A 13,652-nucleotide genomic window follows, 5' to 3' on the forward strand; every position below is an offset into this window, starting at 1 on the left:
GTCTCCCCATGGTGATGAGAGAAAGCTCTGGTGTTTCATCCTCTTCTTATAAAGACAGTATAAGCCCATTCTGACGGACCCTCCCTCATGACTTCATCTAAATCTAATTACACCCCAAAGGCCTATTCTAAATATAATAACACTAGGGGGTTAGGATTCAACATATGAATGGGGCGGGGGGGGCATAAGTCAATCCATAGCAGTAATACACTTCATGAAATCTAGTTATATAAACAAATATAGAGATAATTATTAAAATAACTTAATCATATATAAATGAATGATAAGGATTATTTTGTCTTCTCCATATGCATTATTTCAGGGGAGAGCTTTTTAAAATAAATTTTATAGTATGTTAAATACCACAAAAAATTTGCAAACAAGGTGACTGAAAAGGGGTTAACATTCAAAACATACATCTCATAAAATTCATTATCAAAAAAATATTCACTGAAGCACTCTTTACAATAGTCAAAACATGGAAGGAACCTAAATGTACATTGACAGAGGAATGGATAAAGAAGATGTGGTCCATACATACAATGGAATATTACTCAACCATAAAAAAGAATGAAATGTTACCATTGTAGCAACACAGATGGACCTAGAGAATATTGTACTAAGTCAAAGGCAACTATTATATGATATCATGATATGAGGGATCTAAAACATAACACAAATGAATCTATAAACAAAACAGAAACAGACTCACAGACATGGAAAACACATTTAAGGCTATCAAAGGGGAAAGAGAGGAAGGACTGGGATAAGTTAGGAGTATGGGATTTTTCTTTTTCCTGTTTTATTTTACTCTTTTAAATAAAAATTTAACAAATAAAACTGCTATACATAAACAACAAGGATTTACTGTATAGCAGAGAGAACTATATTGAATATCTTATAATAACCTATAATTGAAAATAATCTGAAGAAATATATATATATATAATCACCTGGTTGTACACCTGAAACTAACATAATACTGTAAATCAACTATACTTCAATAAATAAAAAAATTTAATAGCATGTAAAATTCCGCAAAAATTTACATTTAATACCTATTAGTTGATATTTTATACATAACTACTTAACACCTAATAAAAATATTCAGGATACTTTCTAAAAGGTGGATTTATGGGTAAAGCTACATTTTCTTTTATAAAATGGATTCTAGTAGTTTCCTTCTATCAGTGAGTCAATGCTGTTTAAATGGATATGATGACACATATGTGACTATAAAGGAATTTCCACAGTCATTATACTTAAGCAGTATTGCTGGAACAAAAGAGAATTATAGTTACATCCTGTTATTCTTAAGATTTAGGACTCATTTTTCACATGTTCAGATATATTATGAGTAAGACTCCAAAATCAAAGAATTAACCCTTCAAACTGGAAAGGCTAGTCAATATCATTAGTGTTAACATATTCCTATTCCTTGATGTTCACTTTTACAATAGAGAAGTGAATATGTTAGGAAAACAAAACCACATTGTTTTAATTAGAAACTAATTTTAAGAAAATTCACCTTAAATATATTTTACTTTGTTGAGCTTAATAACTGAATGTAAATGCTTCATGTAATAGTAGGTTCTTTACAAACCTAAAAATGTTACATAGCTCTTACAGTTTACCATAATAATTACCTCATTAATTTTCATGTTGGTAGTAGTCCTTACGAACTTGAATAGAGAACTATTTTGATCATATTATTCTCTCAACAATGAATATATTATCAGTAACACTCAAGCACACACAATTACATGCCTATATATTTTTCTATTTAAAAACCAACATTTTAAAAAAAGCTTTACTGAGATATAACTCACATACCATACTATTTTCACCTATTTAAAGTGTACACTTCAAGGTATTTTAGTATATTCGCAGATATGTTCAACCATCACCACAGTCTATTTTATTTATTTATTTATTTGGCTTTTTGGGGCCACATGTGTGGCATATGGAAGTTCCCAGGCAAGGGGTCGAATTGAAGCTGCAACTGCCATAGCCATAGCAACATGGTAGCCCAGACACATCTGCAACCTACATTGCAGCTCATGGCAACACTGGATCCTTAACCCACTGAGCGAGGCCCACAGATGGAACCAGCATCCTCATGGATGCTAGTCGGGTTCATAACTCGCTGAGCCACAATGGGAATTCCCCACCACAGTCAACTTTAGAACATTTCATCACTTTAAAAAGAAACCTGTACACTTTAGCAATCACTCATATAGTCTTCTTTCACCCCAGTCCTAAGCAACCACCAATCTACTGTTGCTATAGATTTGCCTATTTTGAATATTCTGGATAAATGGAATCAGATGATATGTACTCTTCTGTGACTTGCTTCTTTCAGAAGATATAATGTTTTTAAGATTCATCCATGTTGTATCATTTACCAATACTACATTATTTTTTGTGGTTTAATAATATTCCATTGTATGATTACATCACAATCTGTTCATTCACTAACTAACTAATGGACATTTTTCAGTTGTTTCCATCTTTTGGCTATTATTAATAATGCTGCTATAAACAATACTGCCTTAACATTTACTATCTTTTTGTACAGCATCTTATGGTAAGACAGAGACAAGAGATTTGGCTCTCTTATTTCTTTCCTGGGCATGCATATAGTTCTATTCCCAAGAATATGTGAGAGCCTTTCAAAACTCTTATAGGTATCTCATTCCCCAGCTTTTCCTGTTAAGCTATTTGGTTAATGTACTGTTTGACCTAAAATGGAATCTATCACTTTAAGCAACCTGAAGTTAAAACGCTTGCTTGTATTCTATTTGACAATCCTATCCATTAACTCCCCACCATAATCAAGAAGGCTGTTCATACTGAATGAGCTCAGGGTCCTTGGGGTCTTCCAGGGAACCATAAGATAGAATAAAGAATGACAATTACTTGGAAATGAGGCTTACTAGGAGCTCTAGTCCCATTCTGCTTCTGGCCGTTGCCAGGATGCATGGCGAACATTGACTATCATTTTTTCAAGGCTACTGCTAAGCTGGGAGAGTGGAAGATGAGACATATCAAAACGCCACAAAGTGTTCTGTTATTATCAATACACAATTGTTTTTCTTGAATAAACACTCCTTAGGCCTTTGCAAGTATGGTTAATTTCCAGAGTTTCACTGAAGAATTATAAACGTTCCCAATGTTCACGGAGAATATAAAATGCTTTACAGTTTTTCATGTAAAATACTTTTGTTTTGATCTTCAATCTTCTTAAAGATAAGGGATTCAGACCTTAGAAAACTTGGAACTTCCTTCTACTAACTGTCTTAGAACTATCACATTAATCCTTAGAAGACCTGGTTCTATACCCAGTGTTATGAAAATGTTGATTCTTGACAATTTTTGCCCTTCTTTCCATTGCTTTTTTGGAGTAAATTTTTGAAGACCTTATGGTAGTAGTGATATATGCTACAACAGGGATGAACATTGAAAACATTATGCTAAGTGAAAGAAGTCAGACAAAAGGCCATGTATTGTTGATTACATCCATATTAAATGCCTAGAATAGGCAAGTGTGTATAAACATAATGTAAATCAGTGATTGCCTAGGACTGAGAGAGTTGTGGGAATAGAAGGATGATTACTAAAGCTTATAGGATCTCTCTTTGATGTTACAAAAATGTTGTAAAAATTGACTTTGGTGATGGTTATACAACTTTATCTGTATTATAACAACTACTGGATTAAATGACAGAATTGTATGATATGCGAATTATGTTTCATTAAAATTATTGCCAAAAATAATAATAGTGCATGATTTTATCCACTCTCAATAATTGATACTTCATCTATTTAACTCTCAATAAATAACAGAACTAGACAGAAATCCAGCAAGGATAGAAGAGTTAAGCATCAGTATTAGGAGTTCCCATCGTGGCGCAGTGGTTAACGAATCCGACTAGGAACCATGAGGTTGCAGGTTCGGTCCCGGCCCTTGCTCAGTGGGTTAACGATCCGGCGTTGCCGTGAGCTGTGGTGTAGGCTGCAGATGCAGCTCGGATCCCCCGTTGCTGTGGCTCTGGCGTAGGCAGGTGGCTGCAGCTCCGATTCGACCCCTAGCCTGGGAACCTCCATATGCCGCGGGAGTGGCCCACGAAATAGCAAAAAGACAAAAAAAAAAAAAAGCATCAGTATTAAACAACGAGACCTAATAGATACATATAGGACACTCAACACAACAAGGGCAGAATGCAAATTCTTATCAAGTGCAGATGGAACATTCTTAAAGATCTACTATATGTTAGGGCACAAAGCAAGTCTTAGTATGTTTATATAAACCATATTATAGAAAGTAACTTCCAGTGGAAGTTTGGAACATAGGTCAGGAAGTTTGGAACATTAGGTATAAGGCTACTCTGGGAATAAAGCTGCAACAAAGCTCCTATTAGTACAAATAGTACACCACTAATCCTTCATAATTAAAACTTTTCTAAGTATTCACTGAATCAAAGCACTACATTTTGGAATTACAGAATTTAAGTATAATTTAAAATCATGTGTGACAGCTCTTTAAAAATTATTTTCTAGAACAATTAAAAGATTTCTTCCGTGTAAAACAACAAATCATTCCTTATACAAGCAAATACCTTTAGGAATGGAGACTTAAGGAATAATCAGAAAAATAATTTTTTTCATTAACTTTAACATTAAATTATGATAATCAGTAGTAAAGTATATGAATCTAAAAATTGTTACAGAAAATTCAACTCACCTGAGTAAAAGCATAGATAAGTTACAGGAACACATTAATATAGATACTTATATGAAAATGTTCCCATTTTATACCAGTTTTTTTTTTTTTTAGGGCCACACCCATGGCATATGGAAGTTCCCAGGCTAGGGGTCAAATTGGAGCTATAGCTGCCAGCCTACACCCCAGCAATGCAGGATCGGAGTCAAGTCTGTGACCTATACCACAGCTCATGGCAATGCCAGATGCCTGACCCACTGAGTGAGACCAGAGATTGAACCCACTGCTGAGCCATGAAAGGAACTCCCAAGTTAATTAGTACCTGGGAATTTTTTAAACTCATAGGCATGTCTAACACAAAGATGAATCAAACAACATTACAATTTATTTTTTAAGTTCCCTTTACCTTTATTGTCTGTCTGCTTGTCTGAAATCGTTGATCAGACACTTGCTGCTGGTGAAGGAGCTTTTCATTGACTTCTTTGTATTCTTTCACAGACAGTTCTGCTGCTTTTTTGGCATTCAAAAGTGCACTGTTTTGTTGTTGCAAGGATACAATCCGTTCTCGTAACAAAATAATATTGCTATTTGATTTCTGGGCAGTTATATTTTTCCACTTTTCTCTGTTAGCTATATGAAAATAATGTTGTTAAAATAATTTTTTAAAATCTCATTAAATTAAAAAGACATTGTTAATTTCATATGTATTCTTACCTCTAGTAGGACCTGCTGTGTGTGAACTCTTTTGAATATTACCATTCCTCTTTTGATAACTTGGTTTTTTGACATTCTTGTGAAAATAATTCTAAATTTGAAAGTTTCATAAAAACTAGATTATTACTCAATAAAAACTTCAGGTAAACCAACATAATACATATTATACATAATAATACATATTACTACATATATTTATTCACTTAAAATATATTTATTTGTGAAGAGTAAAAAAATTCTAGACAACAAAATTCTATAATTAAGAACTCATAAATGAACATAATGTGCACTAAAGTTGACCTAGCAGGCAGAGGACACACATACAAAAATCAACACAAAAGTAACGTAAATTTAACCTAGCGATAGTTTAAAAAGCTAGGAGTAAAAATCGTAAAGGCAACAAAAACAAAATAACTTATTCTCTAATAACTTATTCTCTGGGAACATAGGTCTTTTTCTCAGTAATGTTTTCCATTATAGAATGATGAATCCCTTCTGACGAATGAAGCTAAAACAATGTTGATGATAATAAAATAACTTTCATTTAAACTATATTTTCCTCATGACATTCCATTACACTGAGGCTAAATAAAATGAAGCCATGTTGACTTTTGTTCCAAAATGTTTCACCAGTTTATAAAAGCTTTTCCAAAGCAAAACTTTAAATAGGAATATGTTTTAAAAGATTATAAATTCTAATAATAGAATATTTGGTCTTGTTTTAGGCATATCCCCTGGGAACAGGAACAATATCAATCTAGAAAAAATAATCTTTAAAAAAAGGAATTCTTTTCAAAAACCCAATTCAGGAACAAATTATACGAAAAATGAAAGGAAAAAATAAATTTCACCAAATGTTACTTTGACAATGAGCCATTGTCAATATTCTATATTGATGGATATATAAATAATATATTACACATAAGGCATGGCCCTAAAGTAATAAAACTTATTTATTCACTTATTTTTATTTATTTATTTATTTCTCCACTGTACAGCATGGGGACCAAGTTACACATACATGTATACATATTTTTCCTTCCATTGTTGTGTTGCAATATAAGTATCTAGACTTAGTTCTCAGTGCTACACAGCAGGATCTCATTGCCAATCCATTCCAAAGTCAATAGTTTGTATCTATTAACCCCAAGCTCCTGATTCCTCCCACTCCCTCACCCTCCCCCCAGGGCAAACACAAGTTTATTCTCCAAGTCCATGATTTTCTTTTCTGTGGAAAGGTTCATTTGTGCCTTATATTAGATTCTAGATATAAGTGATATCATATGGTATTTGTCTTTCTCTTTCTGACTTACTTCACTCAGTATGAGATCCTCTAGTTCCATCCATGTTGCTGCAAATGGCATTATGTCATTCTTTTTTATGGCTGAGTAGTATTCTATTGTGTATACATACCACATCTTCCTAATCCAATCATCTGTCGATGGACTGTTGGGTTGTTTCCATGTCTTGGCTACTGTGAATAGAGTTGCAATGAACATGCGGGTGCATGTGTCTTTTTTAAGGAAAGTTCTGTCCAGATATATGCCCAAGAGTGGGATCGTGGGGTCATATGGTAGTTCTATGTATAGATTTCTAAGGTACCTTCATACTGTTCTCCAGAGTGGTTGTACCAGCTTACATTCCCATCAGCAGTGCAGGAGGGTTCCCTTTTCTCCACACCCCGTTCAGCATTTGTTGTTTGTGGACTTATTAATGCTGGCCATTCTGAGTGGTGTGAGGTGGTATCTCATGGTAGTTTTGATTTGCATTTCTCTAATAATCATGGATGTGGAGCATTTTTTCATGTATTTGTTGGCCATCTTCCTTGGAAAAATGTCTTTTCAGGTCTTTTCCCATTTTTCCATTGGGTTGTTGGCTTTTTTGCTGTTGAGTTGTAGAAGCTGCTTGTATATTCTAGAGATTAAGCCCTTGTCAGTTGCATCATTCGAAACTATTTTCTCCCATTATGAGTTGTTTTTTTGTTTTCTTTTTGGTTTCCTTTGCTGTGCAAAAACTTGTCGGTTTGATTAGGTCCCATTGGTTTATTTTTGCTCTTATTTCAGTTGCTTTGGGAGACTGATCTGAGAAAACATTCATAAGGTTGATGTCAGAGAATGTTTTGCCTATGTTCTCTTCCAAGAGTTTGATGGTGTCTTGCCTTAAATATTTAACTCTTTCAGCCATTTTGACTTTATTTTCATGCATGGTGTGAGGGTGTGTTATAAGTTCATTGATTTGCATGCAACAGTCCAGGTTTCCTAGCAATACTTGCTAAAAAGACTGTCTTTTTCCTTTTTTATATTATTGCCTTCTTTGTCAAAGATTAATGGACCATAGGTGTCTGGGTTTATTTCTGGGTGCTCTATTCTGTCCCATTGGTCTGTATGTCTGTTTTGGTACCAGCACCACACTGTCTTGATGACTGTGTTTTTGTAATAATATTGCCTGAAGTCTAGGAGAGTTATGCCTCCTGCTTGGTTTTTGTTTCTCACGATTGCTTTGGCAATGCTGGGTCATTTGTGGTTCCATATAAATCTTTGGATGTTTTGTTCTAGTTCTATGAAAAATGTCATGGGTAAATTGATAGGGATTGCACTGAATCTATAGATTGCTTTGGGTAGTATGGCCATTTTTACAATATTAATTTTTCTAACCCAGGAGCATGGAATATCTTTCCATTTCTTTGCATCCTCTTTAATTTCCTTGATTAATGTTTTATAGTTCTCAGCATATAAGTCTTTTACCTCCTTAGTCAGGTGTATTCCCAGGTATTTGAATTATTGGGGTGCAGTTTTAAAAGGTATTATATTTTTGTATTCCTTTTCTAATGTTTCATTTTTAGTATACAGAATTGCAACTGACTTCTGAATGTTAATCTAATATCCTGCTACTCTGCTGAATTTGTTGAACAGTTCTAATAGTTTTTGGGTTGAGTCCTTAGGGTTTTCTATGTGTAGTATCATGTCATCTGTATACAGTGGCAGTTTGACCTCTTCTCTTCCTATTTGGATACCTTTTATTTTCTTCATTTGTCTGACTGCTGTGGCTAGGACTTCCACTACCATGTTGAACAGCAGTGGTGAGAGTGGGCATCCTTGTCTTGTTCCAGATTTTAGTGGGAAGGCTTTCAGTTTTTCTCCAATGAGTATTATATTTGTTGTGGGTTTGTCATAAATGGCTTTGATTATGTTAAGGTATGTTCTCTCTATATACCCACTTTGGTGAGAGTTTTTACCATGAATGGATGTTGGACTTTGTCAAACAATTTCTCTCCGTCTATTGGGATGATCATGTGATTTTTGACTTTTCTTTTGTTAATGTGGTTATGATGTTGATTGATTTGCATATATTGAACCATCCTTGTGCACCTGAGATGAATCCCACCTGGTCGTGGTGTACGATCTTTTTGATATGTTGTTGGATTCAGTTGGCTAAAATTTTGTTGAGAATATTTGCATCTATATTCATCAAAGATATTGGAAGATAGTTTTCTTTTTTTTTGGTATATTTGTGTGGGTTTGGAATTAGGGTGATGGTGGCATCACAGAATGTCTTTGGGAGTGTTCCTTCTTCTTCAACCTTTTGAAAAAGTTTAAGGAGGATGGGTATAAGTTCCTCTTGGTATGTTTGGTAGAACTCACCTGTGAAGCCATCTGGTCCTGGACTTTTATTTGTAGGGAGTGTTTTTATGACATATTCAATTTCATTTCTAGTGATCGGTCTGTTCAGTTGATCTGTTTCTTCTTGATTCAGTTTTGGCAGGCTGTAAGTCTCTAGAAAGTTGTCCATTTCTTCTGGGTTGTCAAATTTGCTGGCATACAATTGTTCATAGTATTCTCTCATGGTTTTTGTATTTCTGTAGTATCTGATGTGACTTCTCCTTCTTCATTTCTGATTTTGTTTATTTGGGGTTTTTCTCTCCTTTTCTTAGTGACTCTAGCCAGAGGGTTGTCAGTTTTGTTTATCTTTTAAAAGAACCAGCTCTTGGTTTTATTGATTACCTCAATTGTGTTTTTAACCTCTATTTTATTGATTTGATCTTTGATCTTTCTGATTTCCTTCCTTCTGCTGACTTTAGGAGTTTTTTTGTTCTTCTTTTTCAAATTCATTCAGGTGGTCAGTTAAGTTGTCAATTTGACACCTTTCTTCTTTTTTTTTTTTGAGGAAGGCCTGTATTACTATGAATTTCCCTCTGAGCCATGCTTTTGTGACATCCCATAGATTTTGAGTGGATGTGTCTTCATTTGTCTCGAGGTATTTTTTAATTTCCTTCTTGATTTCCTCATTGACCCACTGGTTTTTGAGTAGCATGTTGTTTAGTCTCCATGTACTAGGTTTTTTCTCATTTCTTTTCCTGTGGCTGATTTCTAATTTCATGCCATTGTGGTCAGAGAAGTTACTTGAAATAATTTCTATACTCTTAAATTTGCTGAGGTTAGCTTTGTGCCCTAGTATGTGTCAATTCTTGAGAATGTTCCATGTGTACTTGAGAAGAATGTATATTCTGATTTTGTTGGATGTAACATCCTGAAAATGTCGATTAAGTCTAACATTTCTATTGTTTCCTTTAGGATCTCTCTTGCCTTATTGATTTTTTGTCTAGAGGATCTGTCCATTGATGTGAGTTGGGTGTTAAAGTCTCCTACTATTATTGTATTCCCGTCAATTTCTCCTTTTTTGTCTGTTAGTATTTGTTGTAGGTATCTTGGTGCTCCTATATTAGGGGCATATATACTGGTGATTGTACTATCCTCTTCTTGAATGGATCCTTTAACCATTAAATAGTGTCCTTCTTTGTCTTTCTTAATGGCCTTTGTTTTAAAGTCTATCTTATCTGATATGAGTATTGCAACTCCTGCTTTCCTGTCTTGTCCATTGGCATGAAATATATTTTCCCATCCCCTACACTTTCATTCTATATGTGTCCTTTGCTCTAAGGTGAATTTCTTGTAGGCAGCAGATTGAAGGTTTATTATTTTTTATCCAGTCTGCCACTCTGTATCTTTTGATTGGAGCATTCAGTCCATTGACAATTAAGGTGATTACTGATAGATATGTATTTATTGCCATTTTATACCTTGTTTTCCAGTTGAGTCTATGTTTCTCTTTTTTTTGGGGGGGGGTTGGATGCCTCCCATTTATTTTATGCTTGAGTACTTTCCTTTTCAGTTTTTATGAATGTAATGTTTGGTTTTGATTTGTGGTTGCCCTGTTTTTTAAGCATTGTTAAGCCCTTCCTATATCTGCTTGCTTTTGCCTGATAGTCATATATGCTCAGACACATCATTAAAATAAAAAAAAAGAATCTATATTTTCTTACTTTCCTTCCCCACATTGTATGATTTTGATGTCTTTTTTTTTTCTTTTTTAACATCTTCATGTTTAGATCTGTATGCTGGCTTAAGTGATTGCTTTCCAGTTGTTGTCTCCTCTATCCTAATTCTTCTTTTTCTCTTTTTTTTTTCTCTCTCTCCTTTTTTTTTTTTAATTTAGAGAAGCCCTTTCAGTATTTCTTTTCGAATGGGTTTCATCTTGCTGTACTCGTTCGGCTTTTGTTTGTTGGAGAAATTCTTTATTTCCCCTTCGAATTTAAATGACATTCTTGCTGAATAGAGTATTCTAGGTTGCAAATTTTTTCCTTTCAGCACTTTAAATATATCTTGCCAGTCCCTTCTGGCCTGTAGTGTTTCTGTAGAGAAATCAGCTGATAGCCTTATGGGGGTTCCCTTATAATTGACACTTTGCTTTTCTCTTGCTGCCTTTAGAATCCTCTCTTTAACTTTTGCCATTTTTAATATAATATGTCTTGGTGTGGGCCTGTTTGGCTTCAGTTTGTTTGGGGCCCTCTGTGCTTCCTGTATCTTGATATCAATATGCTTTACATTTGGAAAGTTTTCAGCTATAATTTCTTCAAATATATTTTCAATCCCCTTTTCTTCTTCTCCTCCTGGAATTTCTATTATGCATAGATTGGCCCACTTTATATTACCCCTTAGGTCTCTTATATTGCTTTCATGTGTTTTCTTTGGTTTTCTGTCTGTTGTCCTGATTAGATGATTTCCATTATTTTATCTTCCATGTCACGAATTCATTCCTCTGCATTATTCATTCTGCTCTTTATTGCCTTAAGCTCAGTTTGTATCTCTGCAAATGAATTTTCTAGTTTTTCTTGGCTGCTCCTTATAAGAATTACTATTTTTGTGATATTCTATTTTTTCATTTGTTTCACATGTTTGTAAATGCTTGTTAGAGCATTTTTATAACAACTTTTTAAGACAATTTCTATTTCCTTAAATCTGTTGAGGTTAGTTTTGTGCCCCAGTATGTCATCAATCCTTGAGAATATTCCATGTGCATTTGAAAAGAATGTATATTCTGATTTTTTTGGATGTAATGTCCTGAAAATGTCAACTAGGTCTAACTTTACTATTGTGTCATTTTCGATGTCTGTTACCTTATTGATTTTCTGTCTAGAGGATCTGTCCATTGATGTGAGTGGGGTCTTAAAGTCTCCTGCTATTATCGTATTCCTCCTTTTATGGGTTTCTCCTTTTATGTCTGTTAGTACTCGTTGTATGTATTTGGGTGATCCTATATTAGGGGCATATATATTGACAATTATAATATCCTCTTCTTGAATGGATTTTTTTATCATTAAATAGTGTCCTTGTTCGCCTTCCATTATGGCCTTCATTTTAAAGCCTATTTTGGCTGACCTGAGTATTGCAACTCCTGTTTTCCTGTCTTTTCCAGTTGCATGAAATGTCTTTTTCCATTCCCTCATTTTCAATTTATCTGTCCTTTGTCCTAAACTGAGTCTCTTGTAGGCAGCATATTGCAGGCTCTTGTTTTTTTATTCAACCACTCTATGTCTTTTGATTGGAGCATTTAGTCCACTGACACTTAAGGTAATTATCGATAAATACATATTTATTGCCATTTTAAACCTTGTTTTCCAGCTGACTCTATGTTTCTCCTTTGTTCCTTGATTTTTTTGGTTAAATGACTTCCTTTTATTTTATGTTTGTGTCCTCTTCTTTTCAGTTTTTGTGAATGTATTGTTTGGTTTTGATTTGTGGTTGCTCTATTTTTCAAGTATGTTAATCCCTTCCTATATCTGCTTGCTTTAGCCTCAGAGTCATATAGACTCAAACACATTCTAAAAAAAGAGCCTAGATTTTACTTTCTGTCCCCACATTTTACGATTTTGATGTCTTTTTAAAACATCTTCATGTTTGTCCTTTTGCTGCTCCTTGTGTTTATCACTGCTTTTACAACAGGTTTGTTTGTTTTTTCCTTTTAGATGTGTATATTGGCTTATTTAAGTGATTACTTTCCAGCTGTGATTTCTTTCATCCTATTTCTTCTTACTTCTATTTAGAGTAGCTCTTTCAGAATTTCTTTTAGGATGAGTTTAGTATGTTGTACTCCTTGTTTTTGTTTATTGGAGAAATTCTTTACTTCTCCTATTTTAAATGATATTCTTGCTGGGTAGAGTATTCTAGGCTACAAACTTTTTCCTTTTAGAACTTTGAATATATCTGGCTACTCTCTTTTGGCCTGTAGTGTTTTTGTAGAGAAATCAGCTGATAGCCTTAGTGGAGTTGCCCTATCATTTATTCTTTGTTTTTCTCTTGCTGCCTTTAGAATCCTCTCTTTATCTTTAACTATTGCCATTTTTATTTTAATATGCCTTGGTGTGGGCCTGTTTGGGTTCAACAACTACAAACCACAGCAAGCCCTCAGTGCTTTCTGAATCTTGATATCTGTTTCCTTTAGATTTGGTGTTTTTAACCATAATTTCCTCAAATATATTTTCAATAGCCTTTTATTTTTCTTTTCCTTCTGGAATCCCTATTATGTGTAGATTGGTCTGCTTTATATTATCCCATAGATCTCTTATACTGCTTTCATGTTTTTACATTTGGTTTTCTGTATGCTGTCCTGATTGGGTGATTTCCATTTTTCTATCTCCCAAGTCACTAATTCATTCCTCTGCATTATTCATTCTGCACTTCAGTGCCTTTAACTCAGTTTTCATCTCTGCAAATTAATTTTCTAATTTTTCTTGTCTCCTCCTTATACTTTCTAGTTCCTTTGTAAAGTACTGCATTACTGTTCATATCTGCTCTTAATTTCTTCATATTCACTCTTAATTCCTTCAGTATTTTCACTATCTCCTTTATGAATGTGGTAACTGTTACACTGCAGAGGT

The 13,652-nt window shown here is 34.1% G+C and overlaps 1 protein-coding gene across 3 annotated transcripts in view; it reads right to left on the bottom strand.

Annotated features, from left to right (window-relative positions):
• Positions 1-13,652, bottom strand: part of CNTLN (centlein) — a 324,720-nt gene that overhangs the window by 77,105 nt on the left and 233,963 nt on the right. For all 3 annotated transcript variants that reach the window (XM_047767606.1, XM_047767607.1, XM_047767604.1), the window contains 2 exons: positions 5,438-5,528; positions 5,130-5,353 (listed from right to left, as the gene is read on the bottom strand). In XM_047767606.1, the coding sequence (XP_047623562.1) occupies positions 5,130-5,353; positions 5,438-5,528 (315 nt within the window). The remainder of the gene's footprint in view (positions 1-5,129; positions 5,354-5,437; positions 5,529-13,652) is intronic.

The sequence above is a fragment of the Phacochoerus africanus genome, chromosome 2 (assembly GCF_016906955.1).
Source record: "Phacochoerus africanus isolate WHEZ1 chromosome 2, ROS_Pafr_v1, whole genome shotgun sequence".
Taxonomy (NCBI): Eukaryota; Metazoa; Chordata; class Mammalia; order Artiodactyla; family Suidae; genus Phacochoerus; species Phacochoerus africanus.